This window comes from Lepidochelys kempii, chromosome 6 (assembly GCF_965140285.1).
Source record: "Lepidochelys kempii isolate rLepKem1 chromosome 6, rLepKem1.hap1, whole genome shotgun sequence".
Lineage (NCBI taxonomy): Eukaryota > Metazoa > Chordata > Testudines > Cheloniidae > Lepidochelys > Lepidochelys kempii.
The window spans coordinates 62,259,998-62,280,592 of NC_136385.1; the positions used below are offsets into that span (position 1 = coordinate 62,259,998).

Sequence of the window (20,595 nt, forward strand, 5' to 3'; positions counted from 1 at the left end):
CAGGAAACAGTGCAGACAACGGCAACAAAAATGATTGGCGAGGCAGAACAGTTTCTTTCTGAGGAGAGATTGAAAAGACTGGGACTGTTCAGCTTAGAAAACAGAAAGCTGAGGGGGGATATGGTAGAGATTTGTAAAATCATGGATGCTATGGAGAAAATGAATAGGGAAGCGTTATTTATCCTTTCACATAACATAAAAAGGTGGGGTCACCTGATGAAATTAACAGATAGCAAGTTTAAAACTAAACACACAGTCAACCTGTGGAACCCATTGTCAGGAGATGTTGTGAAAGCCAAAAATATAATTGGTTTGGGAAAGAATTAGACAAATTCACGGAGGATAGGTCCATCAATGGCTATTAGCCAAGACTGGTCAGGGATGCAACTCCATGCCCTGGGTGTCCCTAACTTCTGACTGCCAGAAGCTAGGACTAGTCATCACGGGATGGATCTCTTGATAATTGCCCTGTTCTGTTTATTCCCCTAAGTCATCTGGCACTGGCCACTGCCAGAAGACAGGACACTGGGCTAGATGGACCATTTGTCTGACCCAGCATGGATCCTCTTATGTTCTCACGTGAATATTTGATGTTCTTGAACTAAAAAAAAAAAAATCTACACAGCTGCCTACAGCATCATTGAGAGCAAGCACACTGAGGATTTAGGATGTTCACACAGTGTCATAAACCCCATTTGTTAAACTGAGCTACAAAAAAGTGTTACTGAAAGGTACTTAAAGGCACCTGTAGTGAGTTTGGCAATTACTGCAGTCACTGGTTCTAAGATAGTAAAACTCTCAAGCCCAAGAAAAAAAGATGAGCTCTGCAACACTATCAGGTTATCAAGTCCAAGTCCAGCAGACCAAAAGTAGAAACACATTAGAGTCAGAGGCCCCTCATACATAACTTTCTGCTTTCTCTTTTCTACATCCAGGGAGTTCCACCTCAAGCACATCTTGATCGCAATTGGGACAGTACAGCACAAGGAGAGCAGTTTAGAAGTTTCCCTTACACCTACCAGCATGAGGACTGAGCCTACAATTTTACATATGAAAAACACTAGCACACCCCATTCCCTGAACTTAGAGAAATAGAAGTTCTTTAACATATTTTATCGTACCATTGTCTTTCAGCTTCCAATTCATTTGTTTTTTTCTAAATAGCTTACTCTTTCGACAAGGCTTTTGTTACACCTTGTTTTCTCTTCTCTTCTCATTCTAGGTTTTCTTTCCTATTATCTATTACTTCCTCTTCCATCTCTCCCCCACCAAGTCTTTATATCTTTCTTTCCCTGCACTATTCTCTACCTTTTCCCCTGTATTGCCTCTCTCACACATATTTACCCCAAAGAGGTCTCCATTATGTACTTTCCTTCCCCTTTCAGATTCTCTTACTCCCTTACCATTTACCCACCCTAAATGAAAGCCTATCATCCGAATATGACATCTCATCCAGCTTCCCACCACTGTAACACTTCACCAACCCAAGAAACTAACAGAACTGAGTGAGCCAGCAGAGAGATATGAAAAATGGATTGGAGCGGAGTATCTGTTGGACACCAGCTGGAGACCGCAGAGACATTAAAGGACATCAGCCCCAAAATGATATCAGGACGGCGATTCTGTTTCCTTTCAGCATTTTCAAGGGATGTTCTCATGAAATGTAGCCAAAGCACGAACCCCTAGAGGGAATTTGCTCACTTCGTAGCCAGAAACATCGCAATCCGTGCGAAGTGCCCCCTTCCCCATAGACGGCGCCATTAACCTGTTCTGGAGCTTTACGGCCTCTGCCCCAATTAGCGCAGTTAGCCCCAGACAGGGCACACGGCGCGGCACCGCAGGCTCACACACCCCATTGGCGCTTCTAGGGAGCTCGGCCCTAGCCCACACCACAAATGCGAGTTATCGGGGGACCTGGGTGCCTGCGAGACGTTGTGAGCCGCTCAGCCAGCTCCAGGATCACCGCAGGGCAGGGCACGGCGACTCCGAACAGCAGGCAAGCGGGGGGGCTGCCCCGAACGCCCCGGGGACCGGCTCTCGCCCAGAACCCTTTCAGTGGGGTTAGCGAGTCCCCATCCGCCCCACGGGCAGAGACAGAGCGGGGGAAGCACCAGGCCGGGGACCAGCCGAGCAGGTAGCTCCGTACGGGGAGGGGACCAGAGAGGCCCGGGATGGCCCCTAGCCAGGGACTCAATGGAGGGGGAGGCCAGTCCCGTTACCCGGGATGGGCGGGTCTCACTTACCGTTGGCTCCGCGCTGTCCCTGCCCGGCCCGGGCACCTCCTGGCGGCCGCCGCCCTCACCTGCCCTGGGGATCCGCCCGCGCCCCTCTCCGCTCCCTCCGCCTCAGGCCGGCTTCGCAAGATGGCGGCGCTTCCGGAAGAGACCATGGCGGGCCCGGGGGCAGCGAGACAGGAGAAGGGGCAATCCAAGGCCCCTCCCGCCTAGTGAGCCTGTCCGGCTCTGACCGACTCCCCTCCGCCCGGGCGGTGAGCCCGTCCGCCCCCCAGCTCGCACTCCCAGTGAGCCGGTCCGCGTGCCCTCGCTCCCCCAGCCCAGTGAACTCGCCCACCCTCCTCTCACCCCTCGCCGCCGAGCAAACGCGCCGGCCCGGCTGCGGCCGCCAGGATGGGGGTGGCGGTAGTGCTGGGCTACGGGGCCGCCCGGCTCTTCTTCTACCCGACGCTGCTCTACACCCTGGTGCGGGAGCGGCTGCCCGGCTCCCAGCGGCCCTGGTTCCACCGCATCGACCGGGCCGTGCTGCTGGGGGCGCTGCCGCTGCGGGGACGGAGCCGCAGGGTAACGGAGCACAGGGCGGGAGGGTCTGGGCGGGGGGCGGCGCGGGCTCTCACCCGCCTGCCCGCGCCCGGCCGGCTCTGACTCTGTCTCCCCCCGCAGCTGGTGGCGGAGGAGAACGTGCGCGGGGTGCTCACCCTGAACGAGGAGTATGAGACCCGCTTCCTCTGCTGCTCCGCCCAGGTGAGCCGGGGCCTGGGCCTGCCCCGCACCTGTGGGGCCCTCTGCTCCGCTGGGTCGCGGGGCGGTGTGAGCGGTTTCGTCGGGAGCGTCCCCGTCCCCCGGCAGGGCTGCGGTGTGGCTGTCCTGAGCCCCTGAACTCCTCCGCCCTGCCAGCTGGGTGGGTAACTTTTCTCTCTCCCTGGGCAGAATGGCCTGGACCGTTTAAAGGCAGCTGCCTTTCAGCCCAGGAAGAGCTGTTACTCCCCTGAAGGGAGAAGCTCCCAGTTCTAATCCCCCGAAGGCTTTCTAAACCTGTACTCGCTGTGCAAAGTTTGAGCGTTTTAAGACGATTTCTAGTTGAACAGAGCTAAGTGCTATATAGTAAAAGCTAAGAGCTTTTCCTAATAGCTAAGAGCTATATAGCTAAGTGCTATATAGTTTGCTGGGGGGAGTTTGGTTTGTGGAAAGGGAGTATTCAGTCCAGCCCTTTATTTAACACAGGAGTAATAAATTAATTTAGTGCTGGAAAGAGACAGGTCTAGTATAAATTGTCAGCCTAAGTTTCTATGGGTTGCCCTGAAGAAATTCCCCATAGAGGTTAGAGAGGTGTTTGGTCTTGTGGCCTGTTTACTTTTGTGCCTCTTCTGAAAATGCCTAGCAGCAGGCCAGTTAACGTCTACTGTAACCATGACATCTAACAGAAACTGGACCAACTGTCCTAATCTGACCATCACTTATTAAAGGTGTGCAGTCAATGTGCTTGGAGCTGTACAGCACACAATCCCTGCAGCCTGTTAGAGAAGACAGTTCAATCTTTCATACTACCTGATGAGGTGAAGATCAAATCTCAAACCATTGTGGACAATTCTAACTCTTGAGTTCTGTACTTCTCTGGTGGGTTGACTTTGATAGACTTTGTTCACTAGTGACTGGGCCAGATTTGAAACTATCTGTGAAAGGCTGTTTATGCCCTTGCCAATCTCTAGAGGTATCCAAACTTGCCACATTAATGAAGCTCCAGAGAACCTCTATATCCAGAGAAGCTAGGATATAGAGTTATGCTCTTTTTAATAATTTCATCCCTAAGGGATGGTTCTGCTTGTACCGTGTGCTCCTCTGTACCTGTCAGCTTTCCCCCAGCCCTTAGTTTAAAAAACCCTCTACAACCAGCAGTCTGGTTCCATTTTGGTTTAGGTGGAGCCCATCCTTCCTGTGTAGGCACCTCCTTTCCCAATAGGTTCCCCAGTTCCTAATAAATTTAAAATCCTCCTCCCTGTACCATCATCTCAACCATGCATTGAGACCCCACGGTTCTTCCTGGCCCTGCACATGGAACTGGAAGCTAAGCTTTCAGATAATGCTATCATGGAGGTCTTGGACTTCAATCTCTTAACTAGCAGCCTAAATTTGGCCTGCAGGACTTCTTTTCCCTATGTCATTGATACCTACATGTACCACAGCCCCTGGCTCCTCCTCAGCAGCCTTCACACCTAGCAGGCAATTTACCAAGCAGTTTTTCTGATAATCAGAAACACAACTATCTGTGTTTATGATAATCAAATCCTCTATTACTGTTATCCGGCTCTTCCTAGTAACGGGTTCTTGTCTCAGGAGGGGTATCCTCAGTGTGAGAGGATACCATGACACCATCTGGAAGGAGGGTCCTAACTATTGGATTGTTTCCCTGTGCTCCAGCTTGATGATATCCTTCAAAGACTTTCATCCTCCTTAATAACATAGAGGCTGTCAGAGTGGGGATGGGACTGTTCTATTGTGTGGTGGAAAGTCTCATCTATGTACCTGTCGTCTTGATCTCCTGGAGTTCAGCCACTCTGGCCTTAAGAGCCTGTGCTGTGTCTCTGAGGACCATGAGCTGTTTGCACTCCATGCACACTCATTTCACCTCCCCAAAAGGCAGGTAACTGTACATGCAAGCAATTAACTGGATAGCCCCACTCTGCTGATGGACTTCTGCCTTCGTTATTTTTACTCTTGCAGGCTTTTGCGGGGTCAGGTTGGGGGATGGACAAAGTGGGGAGTAATTGGCTTAAGTTTAAAATATGTTCGTTAAGTAAATCTGCCCACTTCCTCTCTAAACTCCCCTGTTCGCCGCTCCCCTGGCTTTTTAAACCACTGATCTCCCTGAGTCAGCCCACCCCCTTTTTCAAGGGATCCTAAAGGGGTCAGGGATTAAAGGATAGCAGGCTAGAGCTTCCTGAGTAAGCTCGCAGCCTAACCTAGCAGGCTGCTTGGTTTAGCACACAGCCCCCACAACAGACCACAACACAAACTAATTCACTCATACATCCTAAGGGTTATTTAGGGTTTTTTTTTTTTTTTTTTTTCACCTGGGAAAACTCCCTCACAAAACTTGTGTTTCTAGCATCTAGTCTACACTCCCTCAATCCTTTTTACCCTCTGATAACCATGACAAAGATTTTTCTCACTTCCGTTATGTCTCATTTGTTCCTGTCTTGATTTCCCCCCACTAACCTCTACTCCCTTGCACTGCCAATGTACCTCCCTTGCTATCTTGATGGGGCCCACCCTCTCTTCCACCCTAAGCTTGGTGACTGATTCAGTCCTTCTGTGTTCATTACAGGAGTGGGAGGCAATGGGAGTAGAGCAGCTGCGTCTCAGCACCGTGGACCTGACTGGAGTTCCCACATTGGAAAACCTGCAGAGAGGTGTTGAATTTGTACTGAAGCATCGGGAGTGTGGGAACAGTGTCTATGTGCATTGCAAGGCAGGACGCTCCCGCAGTGCCACCATGGTGGCAGCATATTTAATTCAGGTTAGAAGGCTTCTGTACTTAAAGGGGGCACATTTATACCCCAGGCTCCCTGGATAGGCAAACTATTGCTGAGATAAGTTTGACAAGTTGCTTCCATTCAGTAAAGTCAGCTGAGTGGATGACAAGGGAAGCTGCTGCTGCATGGGCAACAGGGTACTTTTGATGGAATTCTGCACCCAAAAATTTCTGCACACTATTTTAAAATTCTTCTAAATTGTGCATATTTTATTTGTCAAAATAACACAATATAATCACACCAGTTTCAATTATTTTGGGTCATTTATTTCAAAATACCTGTCAGCAAGTATGTCTGTAACAATACAGACAACAAAAAAGATTCAGGAAATGTTTTTTGATAAATAGATTCCTTACTAGGCATATTAATACAGAACTCTGAGTTAGAATTCATGTAAACTACAATACAGAACCATATTTCCCACACCCCTCAGAAGCAGAGTAAAAGCTTGGGGGAATCAACGGAAATGGAGGAGCTGAGGCAGAGGGAAATAAATTTCTGGGAAGGAGCCTGGCTGTGAACTTGGAGGGACTGTTGGTTATGGGTGGGAAAAGTATGGAACAGGTTTTTTGGTGGGGGCAGGGAGGGATTGTTAGGGAGCTTCCCCTATGCAGACCCTGACTGACCCCTAGCCTTTCCCAGTCAGGCACATCTGCTCCTCTCCCCATGTGTGTCTATGCCCTTACCCAGCCACTCCCCTGTCCCTATGGAGCTCTGCACCCCTCCCCTGTCCTTATGTGTCTCTGCACCTCTCTCCCCCCGGTGGCCCTGCCCCAGTCTGTCCTCCCCCACTAGCCCTTATGAGCCCCTCTCTGACCCACAGCGCCTGCCTCCTGACCTGGCCTGACAAGCACTGGGAAGGCAGCTCTCTCCCTCACTGCGGGGAGCTACGACTTTGTTCCATAACCACAGTACCCTCTGGTGGGCAAAAGGCAGAACTGTAGAAGTTATTTTCTGCGGGGCGCTACTGCTGTTCTTGTGCCACAGCGCCCTCTGGTGGGAAAAAGGTGGGACTGCAGCAACATTTTGGCAGAAGCTTTTTTTTGCATGAAAAATTAGAAATCTCTGGGGGCTCATTAAATATGTATGCGTGCAGTAGTGCAGAATTCCCCTGGGAGTCTGCTCAGTGTCCGATGCTTCAAGAGCTAATTTCAAATGTCACTGAGTCTAGGCTGCATAGCCACTTGAGAGGGAACGTTAGAGAATGTGGCTAGACTCCAGGCTCACTGTGGATGAGCTGTTTGCCAGACACTCCCTCTGCTCATGTTGAGGGGGTTCGTAAGGGTGAACATGTAAAACTGCTAGATGAACTGGAACACAGGCTTCCTTTGATATTCCAGTTCTCTGTGCACATTGACACTAGTGTTGGAATGGGTCTCCTAGGGTTCTCAATTTCACCTGCCCTAAGGACCCTGACAAATCACTACTTGCTGGAAGCAAAGTACTAGCACATGTCACAATGTGGTTTCCATCTTAAGTAGTCTAGCTTGCTTGGCACTCTCCTGTACAGTTATGCCTCTGGCTGCTCAGCTGTCTGCACAGACATAGGCAATGGAAGCTGAATGGGTGAAGTGTTTCTTGATTTCATGTGTAAGTGGACTGCAATTAAATGTGTGAGGCAGCTGACACCTTTAATTTCCTAGATTATTCTGGCAGATTCTGTGGCTACTAGGCAGAGGACCTAGTGTGTACTCCTTGCTGTAATAAATCCTGACTGGCTCTGCTTCCCTTGGCACCTACCATGGACAATGAAGAGTGACTCATTGTGACTGAGCAGCTAGCCCGTTGAAGAAACTGGAGCTCTCGGGGGCAAGAAAGAGACCTTGCAGGGCTCAGGCTGATGGGAAGCTTAGTCTAACTAGTAATTGCACAGTTTAACTTTCTTTTAAATGCAAAATAAAATGCAGCATTATGGGTAAGAACAAACTCAAGACAGAATAAAGTTGAAGTTCCCACAAACTGAGGCAGATTCAGAACAGCAAAAACTGAAAATATGAGTGCAGCTATGAAACCCTTTGGCATTTCTACATTTGTGCAGGAATCCCTTAGTACTGCATTCATTAGTGTTTGCTTGAGCAGCGGAGGGAAGCCCGAGTAGAGTCAGTCTTTCACCTGTATTAGGAAAGCATATCACATAAAGTAAAGCTGCTGTGTCTGTCCAGGGGTGCTGTTATGATCAGGGCAGAAGAAGCTGTCCACAAAAGCATGTGAATTTGAGGACAGGGATAGGCCCTACCAAATTCACAGCCATGAAAAACACATCATGGACTGTGAAATATGGTCTGTTGTATGCTTTTACCTTATACTATACAGATTTCATGGGGGACAGAGCATTTCTCAAAGTGGGGGTCCTGACCCAAAAGGGAGTTGTGGGGGGGGTGTTATTGTATTGCCACCCTTACTTCTGTGTTGCCTTCAGAGCTGGGTGCCCAGTTCTGAAGGCAGTGCCCTGCCAGCGGGAGCACAACCCCCCAACTCTTTTTTGGGTCAGGACCCCTACAATTACAACACTGTGAAATTTCAGCTTTAAATAGCTGAAATCATTAAATTTACAACTTTTAAAATCCTATGACTGTGAAATGGACCCAGATGGACCTTTGGTAGGGCCCTGGTCATGGAGCCTCAGGTAGGCATTTGCATCCTTCTTGTTGAGGGAGTATCCTCTCAGGAGCTCCTATTGAGAGCTGGATGTCTCTCTGAGGTAGGCAGCAGATGACATTTCAGTACAAGGAGGGGTAAAGTGAGCCACTTTCCTTGACCACCTAAACTAGGCTCTGGAAGAAAGCTAAGCCCTCCAAATGCCTGTGTTGACCCATCTTTAGACAGGATGAATTTTCATTCAGAATTTCTGCCTTTCCAGCTCTACCAGTGGAGCCCTCAGGAAGCAATAGAAGCCATTGCCAGGATCCGTCCCCACATCCTTGTTCGCCCCAGGCAGGTCCAGGTCCTGGAAAGATTTCACAGGAATGTGATTGCTGAGGCAGCTGCAGAGAGTCAGCAAGAGCTACCAGAAACCATCCATCAGCTCCCCACAACAAGTTCCTAGTGAACTAATAAGGAATGGACTGCTGCACAACCAATAAAGAACTTTTCAGACACATAACAGCAATGGGGAGTGTTTTTTTTTCTTAACAATTTCTGGTGTCATGTCCTTACACATACAATACCTGACCTTAGGGTTACCAACTTTCTAACTGAACAAAACAGAACACCCTTGCCCTACCGCTTCATCCAGGCCCCACCCTGCTCACTCCATGTCCCGCCTTGCCCTCCATCGCTCGCGCTCCAACACTCACTCACTCGCTCATTTTCAACAGGCTTGGGAGGGTCTCTTTTCGACCAGGTGTTCCGGTTGAAAACCAGACACCTGTTTCTGCTTTCCCCCCCCCACACACCTCAGAGCACCTGTAAGGGTTTGATCTTCCACCCCTCCCAAGAGAGGTGTCTTGAACTCTTCTCACGTTAACACCATCAGCAAAAAAGAAACCATATCTTTGTCCCACCAGACACTTTTATTCAGGCTCTCACCTCAAGGGCTACAGTGCCAGTAAGGAAGGGTGTGAGAAAATAAACTTCAGTTTCATCTTTAACCATCGTACAGCTCTGTGGTATAATGTCAGCAGGATGGGAGCCCCAGTACTGGGGCTAGAAACCAGCATTGGCACAATAGTATTGTAAGGATAGTTTTCCTCTTTGTGCTGGGTGGCAAAGTAGGAGCAAGCCCATCCCTGGCCTCTGCTTCAAGTCCAGCTGCCCTAGGTTAGGGCAGAGCACAACCAAGTCAGGGCCTTGGACCCACCTCTGAAATCAGTCTACAGTAGAGTCCACTTTAGTCAGTGCTTCTGGCCTGAAGTCAATCCTGTAGCCTTAGCAAGGAACAGTCATATTAGAGCCCCATTTCAAACTGCATAGAGCTTTTTTAGGGAGTGTACAGGGTGGCCATTCCCTGTGACTAGTGATGGCAGCAGCACATGCAGCCTCCTGGGCTCTTACACTAAAAGGTTGTGACAAAAGGGTTTATCTGCTCATGCTAGGGCTTGCTGGTGCTCGATAGTTCTCGGCCTAAGAAGTCTATCTGCTGCAATTTGAGCTTGAAACACAGCTTCACATCAGAGGATCACAGTAACACTATTTAGTCCATCTGGGATTTAAGATGCTGTAAGTCAACTTGGAGAGTATAGTGAAAGGGAAAACAGCCTTACATCCAAGAGACTCATACTGCCTGCAAGCAGGGCTAAAGAGGAGGGGGCACTCTATGGTGGTGTGAGCTGGTCTTGCTGGGGCAAGTGGTAAGGAAACTGGGTGCCTCTAAGCTGCTTTACAGAATGTCAATATTGTCTTGTCCGTGGGCTTGTCACCTCAAGCCAGCACAAACTGCAGGTTAGTGAGCAGCACCTTGATGCCACTGGTGACAGTCACCACAGAGGTGGCTGGGTTAAGTTTGAAGGTGTTGGCATCTCCCTTCTTGTAACGATCCCGAAAGACATAGATGCTGCCATTACAACTGGCAATTTTCCAGAGGGATGGTACTGAGCTCCAGGCATCTGGCAGGCAGAGTCGGGTGAAGCTATCCAGGAGGGGATTATAGCACAGCAGCGAGTCCCCCTCAGCCACAATGAACACTAGGTCTTTATGCACAGCAGCATGCATGTGCCCTGCAAAAGGCAATACATAAGGCTTCACGTGGCACTTTTCTGTATTGGTGTCGTAGCACTGAATGAGCCGGGAGGGCTTAGTGAAGAAGTCCAGATCATTCTCCTCCCCACCCAGCAGGTATATGATACCATTGAGGTTGGCACCTGCAGCTCCAGAGACAGCTACTTCCAGCTGGCTGGTCTCTGTCCACACATTGTCTCGCACCCTGTAGTATATGACAGCATTGGAGAGAGTGTCCTGCAACGTCTTGCCCCCTAGTGAGTATATAGCATCCTTGCTGGGCACAGAGACAAGGGTGTGTTGGAGCCGGTCACGGGGCAGAGGAGCACACCATTCCCAGTCTACAGTGGCATTGTTACATTTCCACATGCGCCGTGGAATGGAGCCCCCTACGACATACAGGTCACTGCCATGCTTGCAAGCTGCAGTGATCTGATGGCACAGGCTATTCTGGCCACTCACACTGATTGAGTCATCATCAGCGCAATGCAGAGAGACAGCAAGTGAGTGCGTACGCGATGACTCCTTCCCGATAAGGTAGATGTGAACGTTCTCCCCAATCTCCTGAGAGAGAGAAGGGATTTTTGTCAGAATCCAGGTATGAGTTGTGTCACAACACATGTGCCAGGAGCAGCCAAAGTTCCATTTCCTTTAGGGAGTTTTGGGGCCCACTAGCTCTGTGTTAAGTCATCTCAGCCTCACTTGACTATAAGGTCTCAGGCTCCTACATCATCCACACCCTGTGCTTCAAGCCTTGTCTAGGCACCTTTTATCCCTGACTTGGTACAATGAGCAGTGCCCTGCACCTGAATCTACACGGTCAGGCTTCAGTTCAGTTAAGGGCTAGGAAATGCTCAGGGAGAAGAATTAGAGTCATGGGAATGCAAAGTTCTAGGCTTTCTAAACTGGCCTCTTATCTGTGTACCTGGAGAACACCAGGCCAATACCACTGATTAGTTAACCCTATTGGCAAGACCAGCCTCAAGGCTGAGGCCATTGACAATACCTGGGGTTTTCTACCTGTGTGTGTGCATTCCTGGTATTGAAGCCACAGCTTTTTCAAACACTGAGAGGTCACAAAGGAGGGCAGGAGCCCTTCCTCACTGAGTAGGGAACCAGAGCAGTATGATAACTGCATTAACCACAGGGCCATCTATACCTTCAGACTGGATCGCAGCACCGCCGAGAAGCCTGCCCGCTCCTCTTTGTTGAAGTTGATCCAGGTTTCTATGGCAACTGTTGGATTCTGTGAACATGGAACACCATCTGTAGTTTCAGAGAGAAAAGAATTTACAATAAATTGACATGCTATTCTCAAGGCATGAGCTGAACAACCCTCTTCCGCATAACCTCTTTCCCCGCACGAGGACACCAAAAAACCCCATCCTGAGCAAGAGTGAGACTGAGGTTTATAAAACCTGGCTAGTATGGCCAGCAGGAGCAACTAGGCACCTGTATGAAGTCTACCTGTTTCAACATCAGGAGACATTGCTTCCTGGGTGACACAGCAAATGTTCTATTTGAGGGGTCCTGTACCGTAAGTCAGAAAGTCAGTGAGCTAATGTCACAGATCTTAGCAAGCACCCATCAAGGGCACTCACTAGGACTGCCGAGAGAGGAATCCAAGCTTCTGTGCTCTGGATCCCCTGGGATGCATTAAGCTTCTGGAGCCTCAGCAGTGTGCAGCACTGATTCTTCCCTGGGTACCTCTGGCCCCATTTCCTGGGCACTGATTCTCAGTCTCCTACCCCTTCCTGGAGATGGAGCTCCTCAGGCCATCTGCCATAGGCCCCCAGGACCAGTGCTCACCCCCAAGATACTCCAGTTACTTAAACATGTCCCTTTCCCATAACACCACCCCAAAGGCATGAAGCTTCTGGTTTACAGTTTAACTCTCAGGGGCACGCAGCAGTTGCGAAGCAGTGAACACACTCACACACTTTGCACAGAGTCTAACACCTTTTATGCTCTTTTATACTTAATCAAATAAAGAACAAGACAGTAGAGATCACACAAGACAACAAACGTCTTCAACACCTCAGTCCCTCACTTTCTAGCTCACCCTTCCCTTGCGAGTCCTTAGGGATCATTGATGTCCAGGCTGTCAGGGAACCCCCTGCCTCACACTAGTTGTTACGTGGTGGGTGGTCTCTCCTCTGTGGACTGGAGAAAAATGTCCCTTGAAGCAGAAAAACTTCTGGACTTTTTAAAACCCATGTCAGCTTCTCCATATGAGCACAAACCCCTGCCAGGTTACTTGTCCATTGCTCAATCAGTTCTTCTGGGCAGGGACCACTCTGGTCTAGAGTGAACAGATTTCCAATGACTGGGAACTCAGAGTCAACTAGTCTTTATTGTTCTTTTGCCACCAGTCTTTGGAATCTCAATTCAACATGGAAGCAAACAGACCACAGAGAAAGAAAAAGCCTGCACATTCAAAATGGAGTCTGCAGCTTGCACAAACACAGAGGGTGCATAGTCTCACACAGAATTCATAAACTGTACAGATATATTCCCAACTCATCACACCCTATGCCTGCATCACAGAGTCAGTGTGGGGAAGGAGGGAGACATTGCACCATGATGCTCAGAGAATAACAAACATCTCCTCACTTAGGCAGAGAGGTTTGCACCTACGGGACTTTTAGATCTCTTGCTGCTCCTGGAAGCCCAACAGACATGGCCAGCACCAGCAACACTTTTCCTCAGCCCGTATTTAGCTAGACAACTATGATCTTTCTTCTCAGATCTGGACCTCCACTTTTGTTACATACAGGCAGGACTGCTGCAACATGCTCTTCTTGAAGCTTGCCTACTTGTGCTGAACCACAATACACCTGTACTTAATAGGCTGCACTGGTTTTCTATTTGCTTCCACGTACAGTGTTAATCCTTGGTTAAGCCATAAACCCTTGTATCTTTAGTAAATTGCCAACAGTGTGCTAGGTGCTTGCATATAATTTCAGATGTGACTGCCTGAGAGATGATCGCTGTCCCTATGTGGAATCCTCTCTAGATTCAGCTTTGATTGTGTGAGACATGACATTCCTTCTGAAGGTTCCTTGACTCTGAAATCTGCTTCCTCTGGGCCTGACAGAGCCCCAAGTTAGTTTGCATTCAGTGCGTTAGACAAGACCCACCTATTTGCTCATAATGGGGGAGTTTTTTCTGTTTAGGATTGATCCATTATTACTGGGATTGTCTAAATCACTGGCTGTAGCAACCAACACACAAGTTAAATGTACAGTTTTATTCTGGAAATGTGTCCAATGGCCCAGCAATGGACAAGTTTTATAAATAAATCATCATCTGCATTACATTTGTTTTAATGCTCATCACTAACGCTTGCTTATTTTCCTTGGGCTTCCACTAACTGGGTTGTAGTACAGGGAGTGTTTAAGCTAACACAGCACTTCTGCCAAACTGCACTATGGGTGTATTTCTGTTTGGGGCCCATTTTACAGGCCTACCTGGGTAACACAATTGCACAAGGGGAAAAAACCCACCACAGGTGCCTTTAAACAAAACAATCAAACCAACCTAATCTTGGACAACACACATTAAAATACCATTATCCTAATCCTATGGTTATTGCATGGTGTCACTAAACAGCCTTAACTCTGCCCTTTAAGTGCCTTAACTGTTTTTTTCTTACCTTAACATGTTTGGATTTCTTTTACGTGTAACCTTAACTCTGAATTTCCTAGGTTTATAATGCATGTTTTCAGGGTAATTACAAACAACCTGTAGGTTTTCTGTACCCTTGAGTTACTGATATACACTTTCAACCTTAACTCCATCTGAACATAGTTTGTCTGTGGATTTCTTAAGTTTTTTTTAAATTAAAAAGTTTCATACATACACTAAACCAGAAAATGCTACCATGCGATATTTCTAATGATTTGTAGATATTCAGTATCAATCTTTATTTTTTTTAATTTTAACTTTTATGGATAGATTCACTAGTACCTCCAAAGCAGTGCAACCTGCCGGTGAGGGTGGGTTCACAGCTGCTTTGCCTCACTGGAGCAGCACAAAGCACCCAAAGATTCTGGTGAATCTGGCCCTTAATTTGCAGTTGACTTATTGGAGGGCTGCATTAATTAAAATACTGCTAAGCAAAGAGCACCAGGGAGAGCTCAATCCCCTATTCCCAGTATCACTGAATTTTAAGGACTCCCCCACAGTCCTACCTGAATTACTCTGGCAGTGCTGTCTCAATACATCGTAGAGCCATCAGAGCAGTATCATGGGGAAGCCTTTCAAGCACTGATGCCCAAGCCAGCATCAAGCCATAGAATTTTTAAAGAGCAGTGGCAGATGGGCCAAGCAATCTACCACTGAGAACTCTTGACATGTGTCCACTCTTCTTCATACCACTGAGTCACTGCAACCAATAACTCCACTTGAGTTACCTGTCTAGTGTATATAATCGATACAATCAGATACAATTATTTATAACTACACTAAAGTTATACCCTACTTTCTTCAAATATGGCCTATGCATAAAATTTCAATTAATTTTAAGTATATGGAAAGTTTGAAGAGTCTGCATTATTCTTCTTCTATTGTTAAGATCATTCAGGACAAAGAAAAGGCAGATTAAGAAATGTAACAAAGAAGCACATCTTTAATTAATTTTAAAACAAGCAAATTAACAGATTTACTTGTAAATACTTTGAAAATTCATTCTGTAGTAGCAGAACGTCCTGTAAAGTTGGGGATGATGTAATGTATTTTTCACACAAACAAGACATTGAATCCCTGCTTTAAGTGAAAAATGGTACCAACCTTAATTATGGAGTCACAACCAGCATCTCCATAATACCAGAAGGAAAAAAACAGTAGGCAGAAAGCATTAAAAGAGAATGAAGGGGCTGGAGACATTCCAAAAATCTGAAGAAAAGCACGTACAATTATAGGCTCCCCTACACCAGCTATATGGCTTGATTGCCTACTGAAAGCCCTACAGTATGAGTGGAGCAAAGTGTCTTCTATAGGAAACCAACTTAATATGACACAACATGCGTTTGGCGCTTTACAGACAAAGAAGTCCAGCTCTGAAATGCTTTCTACTGAAATTGACAATTATTTGAGGAAACGCATAATATTATTTAAAATACTACATAGGATGGCAGCTCAACAGATCCTTGAAGGTTAATAAACTACACCTGAGATATCAGTGAGCAGGGACCCCCATAAGGTTTAATGCCAAGCATCCCCTGAAACCTGTGAGGTTGGAGGTTGTTACCCTTTCCCCAGGAACTGCTGTGAGATAGACAATATGGCCATATTAATAGCATCTTTTATGTTAACATGGCTATTGCTCAAAGGTTGAATGCTTCACTGCCAGATGCAGTTACCAAGGCTTCTTTGATTAAGTTATGCTGGATAGTTTGCTGTAGGAAGACTTGCTTTGATCAGCCTCTGAATAAGATAGTTGGATCCCCTGAATCCCATCCTCCTGTCCTTCTTCAAAGCCACTCTGCTGGTTGTTCAGATAATCCCCACAACCCTCTCAGTCACCCCAATTTTCTCTCCACACCCACATCCTGGCTGGTCTCATAAGCCCCCTGGTGCCTACCTGTAAGGATGTCTGTCAGCAGGCGGAGAGGTAGGTGCAGGAACTCCTCTGTGTCCTGAAGCTGTGACAAGTGTGACTTGGCACAGTGCTTTGCAGCTGTGTAGAGCTCCATGTCACTGTGTTGATCTGCCAGCCACATAACCTGAAGACAGTTCCTCACCTGCACCGTGCGGGCCAAGAAACGGGAGCACTCCTCAAAAAGGGAAGTCAGCTGGTACATATCTGCCACCTCATATGTTTCCTGCAACTCTTCTGCCCTCAGCTTTACAGTCCCATGGTAAATATAGTCCACCAGGAGCTGGAAAACACTCTCACTAACATCTTGCAGCTCAATCACCCGGTTGTGGGCCTCCTTCAGGTTGGAAGTGAACATGGAACGAAAGAAGCAGCTCTGAGCTGAGAGGACTAGCCGGTGCAGCTGGAATTCTTTGCCTTCCACTGAAATGGTAACATCAGCAAAGAGCTCATCCTCCAGGCAGAGCTTCATAATACCCTGAGCTACGCGGCCTGAGTGAGAACGGTCAGTGAAGGTGTAGTTCACAAAGTAGTTCTCTTCTGTGGAGGAGCCCCCAGTCTCCTCCGACGAGTCCATGTTGCCGCACAGATCTGACCTCCAGCAATCTGTAAAACAATGGCAGTGAGCCTCCCCGCCTCAACTAACAAGATCATGCAGCTCAGGGTACATGCAACTCCAATAGCCAAGAGAAGTTGGTGGGTAGCCAAGCAAACTGCAGCCTAAGTAACATAGCTACTAGAAACTTCCACCTGATCTGCAGTGCTTCCTTATAAGTGCAGCACATGAGGTGCTGTGATTAAAACTGCCACAGCTCTCGCTCCAGTGGTAGCCTCATGCAACGGTGGAATCCCAATATTCCAATCCCTGGAATTAGCAAACACAATGACCCTTTCATTCCCATCTCAGCACACTAGTGAAATACAGCAAAGGTGATCTAAGGTATGTAGGGGAAATATCTAGCCACCCAAATCATGAATCTCCCCTTTACAACAGAGGGGGCACACGAAAGAAATATCAGAATTTATAACACTAATAAAAAGTCAGATTCATTCTTCTCACATTGCATACTCCCCACCTCCAGTTTCATAACAGGGATTTCTGAAACCAATAAAGCAAGGAAAAGATGGTAATATTAGTGTGGGTAGGTCAGATGCAAACAAGGTTGAGGCATGGTGTGCTGGCAAAGAGCAGAAGCAGCAGTTAATAGCATGACTAGGTGCTAATTACCATATGAAAATGAGGTGATGTATGTGTAGAGGTAACATGTATTGGGAGTTTATTTTACTGAAAAAGAAGTGGCAGAAGAATCCTGCCAGAATTGACCAGAAGCCCTCAAACTACCCAGATGAGAAATTTGCCAAGTGCCTTACGGTTGCATGAAATCTGTATGAAGTGCCCTGCATCTTCAATATGAGATACAACCTGTAGAGACTACTCCTCCCAGGCAACTTGGATCAGATAATCAAGTACTATAGAAAGGCTTCACATTTCAAGCCAGATGGTACCTGCCAGATGTTATTAGCCGTAACCTCCATTAGCAGCAGGGTAAGGTCAAAAGAAGCAATTGTGTCTCTTTGGCAGGGATTTCCTCAGGGGCAGGAGGAGAGATAGGTCTCTGCCACAAAGAAGAGCTGCTCCAGAAAGGGGTGGTAGCTACCTCTTTACTTCACTGATGATGCTATTGTGCAACTGCAGGGTTTTGGCATCAGCTGTAGATGCCTCCCAGCAATAGCAGAACATAGACAAGCGTCTTACAATTGGGACTATGCTCACTCAATACTCATTTTCACCCCTCAGCGAGAGACTAAATTTCTAGCCCCAAGTGTAGTGGTCCATAATGATAACATTCAATCTTAACCATAGCAGCTATCTCTGATGCCTCATTATTCAGTGATTTCAATAGGATGAGTTCATCCAAGAAGCTTGCAATTGCTGTACTCCTTCAGTTGAAGATACAGGCCCACAATTCTTCAAGTCAGCCTGTAATTTGGAAGAATTCCTGGGGATTCTTTGCTGAAACTAAAACACATACACAGCAGCGACCATGAGCAACACTTTCTATCATCTCTGGTTGTCAAGAAGATCCTCTATTCTGAACAATAACAACCTTGCCTCAGTTATAAGCATCTTTGTTACTTCTCAGGTGGACTACAGCAGCATAACATACCTGGGCATGAAACCATCAAGCTTTTGGTATCTCTAACTAGTACAGAACTCAGTACACCTCTCCTCAGCAACACAGGCCACCACAGCTACATCAAACCTGTCCCCTGCTCTCTACAGTGTCCTACCATAGACAATTTCAAGTCAAATTCGAGGCTTTGTTCCTTATCTTTAAGGCACTCAACAACCTGAACTTAGGATACCTAAAAGATCAACTGAAGTGCCAGGATAAGAACTGTAATCGGTAAAGTCACTCTTCAGGCACCATGAACTTTTACTGAAAGAGTAATGCTCATCTGTGCTGGAAAAGGACCTTTCTCAGACTGTGGAACAAACTCCTACAGGAGCTAAGGACCGTCACAAACCTCATCACCTACTCCAAGTGTAAAGTCAATTTTTTCAACCTTGCCTTCTCCAATATGAATACAAAGCAGCAAGTTCTTATTAAAAAGCTGTACCAAAACAAAACACTGCAAGGCACACACAGCTTCCTTCTTGGGGAGAGAATAAGAAAAAAAATGAACTACATGTGACAGACGCTAATCATGTCATTTAATGCACTATTGGAAGGTGTTCAATTACTGCAGTGATGAAGGTGATTTACCTATATAGAAAATAAAATAGATTCCAACAGACATTTTCCTTTTTCTCTTGTCTAAAATAAAGAATCCAACAGAGAAACGACAGCTTAGTACTACTATTAAAAACTACAGTGAAAGCAGAATAAAGGCTGCAAAAACAAGTGCACAAATTTTGATAATACTAAAAGTGACATTTTCCTCATAACATTAACTTGACCACATGTCTTGTGCAGGATTTTTCAGAGATTGGAGAGTCATACAGTCTTCAGTTCCCTCACCTCTAAGGGAGCAAATAAAGGCTGGTGGTAAAACAAATAATGGGAGGATCCACTTTCATGCTTTCTTCCATACCACGTGCTCACGAGCATTATTTCTTAGCATCACTCAGAGACCTCCAATAACAATTTCAATTTCCATCTCTATGGTGAGGATACTCAGATCTACTTCTGTCTTTTCCGGTGTAGGGCAGTTTGGCTGGGCAGGTCTGGGATCAGTTGCAGAGTCTGTCTCTCCCACATTTCTTCATGGATACCTCAAAAATTTAAGCCTATCTTTCCTCCTATATATTCCCCATGTCTCCTATTCTCTATCACAATTGACAACACCGTTGCCTATATTACTTACGTGATCAGGGAGTCATCTTAGGTTCCTCCCTCTCCCACCACTTTGTCTTCTGTCCCAACAGCTAACACACTTTTACAAGCCCTGATTATTTCCCAATTTGATTACTGCAACCTCCTCCTCTTTGGCCTCCCTACTACCCACATCATTGCTCCCTCCAGTGTATCCAAGTTGTGGCAGAGAGATTAATGATTTTATTGAATTTCATATAAGTAGCTAATTATGCAATCAATCCAAGGAAGAGTGGGATGGAGCTACCCCCAAGAAGGGGGAAAGAAATGATGAAAATAGAAACAAAGGAAAAAGTGATGGAAAAGTGGAGTGGTTCAAAGGTTGTTTGATGAAGAGCATATGAATTCAAACGCAACAGAGCTTTACTTCTTGTGACAATGGATAATTGATCACATCAGGGAATAAAGATCACATCTTTCAAAATGTTTGAGTCTTTTGTATGCCGTACTTCCAAGACTCCCCAATCCATTAATGGTCCAATTCTGGGAGTGCGGAAGGCGCCTGAAAAAGCAGTCCCCTCCCGGGATCTCTCCTGCCTCCTTTCACGCAGCCCCTCACCACTGACTGAGGTTTACCTTCAAGTAAGCCCTTGGACAACACCAAACGAGCTTGCACCCCGCTGTCCTCTGCTGCCCTCCCCTGCCCACCGCCTCCTACCCCAGGCTTCCCCTGCGTGCGCGGCAAACTGCCCCACAGGCCTGAAATACCAGCCCCAAACTGCCCACAGGCCTGAAATACCAGCCCCAAACTGGCCTCAGGCCGCCCCTCCGCTCAGATCCCGCCCAGAAACCTGCTCCTTCAGAGTCCCCCCCGCACCTCCCGCCAGCCAAAGCCCCGCGCCCGCTGGGCCAAACCGCGGCCCCCACCCTCCCCAGCTCCTCCCTTGGGGCAGGAAGGCTCCTCCCCACAGGCTCGGCCCATCCCGGACCGGAGCCAGCGCCCGCCGCTCCCCACCGAGGGTGCCCAGCAGCCCGGGCGAGGTTCGCGGCTACAGTCCTCCCGCGATGGGGAAGGGCGGGGGCACGATGGGAAAAACCCCGCGCGGACTTAGACTGGGAAACGCGCCCGCCCCGCGAGGGCGCCCACCTGCGGCTCCTCCCTTCATGCCACCGCCCCGGGCCGGAACCTCCCACCAGCCTTCCGGGGACCCTCACCGCAGCTGCACCTTCCTTTTCCGCCTAGCGACGCGTCCGGC

At 47.6% G+C, this 20,595-nt stretch overlaps 3 protein-coding genes across 13 annotated transcripts in view; 1 reads left to right on the forward strand and 2 right to left on the reverse strand.

Moving 5' to 3' along the window:
- Positions 1 to 2,436, reverse strand: part of CELF1 (CUGBP Elav-like family member 1) — a 105,715-nt gene extending 103,279 nt beyond the window's left edge. For 3 of the 8 annotated variants that reach the window (XM_073348322.2, XM_073348321.2, XM_073348328.1), the window contains exon 1: positions 2,244 to 2,434. In XM_073348322.2, the coding sequence (XP_073204423.1) occupies positions 2,244 to 2,389 (146 nt within the window). In that variant the 5' untranslated portion in view covers positions 2,390 to 2,434. Of the gene's footprint in view, positions 1 to 2,243 lie in introns of all 8 variants that reach the window. The other 5 variants (XM_073348325.2, XM_073348323.2, XM_073348326.2 and 2 more) reach the window with 4 other exon arrangements.
- PTPMT1 (protein tyrosine phosphatase mitochondrial 1) lies at positions 2,240 to 8,870 on the forward strand. The gene is made up of 4 exons (XM_073348335.2): positions 2,240 to 2,798; positions 2,898 to 2,978; positions 5,560 to 5,751; positions 8,628 to 8,870. The coding sequence occupies exons 1-4, from the start codon at positions 2,628 to 2,630 to the stop codon at positions 8,811 to 8,813; spliced, it is 630 nt and encodes a 209-aa protein (XP_073204436.1). The 5' UTR covers positions 2,240 to 2,627; the 3' UTR covers positions 8,814 to 8,870.
- Positions 8,871 to 9,260: 390 nt separating this feature from the next.
- KBTBD4 (kelch repeat and BTB domain containing 4) lies at positions 9,261 to 20,574 on the reverse strand. Of its 4 annotated transcripts, none has more exons than XM_073348330.1 (4): positions 20,487 to 20,574; positions 16,008 to 16,628; positions 11,583 to 11,689; positions 9,261 to 10,987 (listed from the first exon to the last, which is right to left on the reverse strand). In XM_073348330.1, exons 1-4 carry the CDS (start codon positions 20,503 to 20,505, stop codon positions 10,127 to 10,129), a joined length of 1,608 nt encoding a protein of 535 aa, XP_073204431.1. In that variant the 5' UTR covers positions 20,506 to 20,574; the 3' UTR covers positions 9,261 to 10,126. The 4 variants fall into 4 exon arrangements, with proteins under 4 accessions (XP_073204431.1, XP_073204434.1, XP_073204435.1 ...); XM_073348333.1 differs by lacking the exon at positions 20,487 to 20,574 and adding an exon at positions 20,355 to 20,438; XM_073348334.2 differs by lacking the exon at positions 20,487 to 20,574 and adding an exon at positions 19,849 to 20,035.
- Between the last annotated feature and the right edge of the window lie 21 nt (positions 20,575 to 20,595).

What these genes read in the sequence shown, in the direction of transcription:
- PTPMT1 (XM_073348335.2), top strand. Translation starts at nt 2,628, where the DNA reads ATGGGGGTGGCGGTAGTGCTGGGCTACGGGGCCGCCCGGCTCTTCTTC. An exon ending in TGCGGGGACGGAGCCGCAGG is followed by an intron (nt 2,799 to 2,897) that starts GTAACGGAGCAC and finishes CTCCCCCCGCAG; the next exon opens with CTGGTGGCGGAGGAGAACGT. An exon ending in TGGCAGCATATTTAATTCAG is followed by an intron (nt 5,752 to 8,627) that starts GTTAGAAGGCTT and finishes CTGCCTTTCCAG; the next exon opens with CTCTACCAGTGGAGCCCTCA.
- KBTBD4 (XM_073348330.1), bottom strand. An exon ending in GCTGACAGACATCCTTACAG is followed by an intron (nt 11,690 to 16,007) that starts GTAGGCACCAGG and finishes CTGAAACTACAG; the next exon opens with ATGGTGTTCCATGTTCACAG. An exon ending in TGCTGCGATCCAGTCTGAAG is followed by an intron (nt 10,988 to 11,582) that starts GTATAGATGGCC and finishes TCTCTCTCTCAG; the next exon opens with GAGATTGGGGAGAACGTTCA.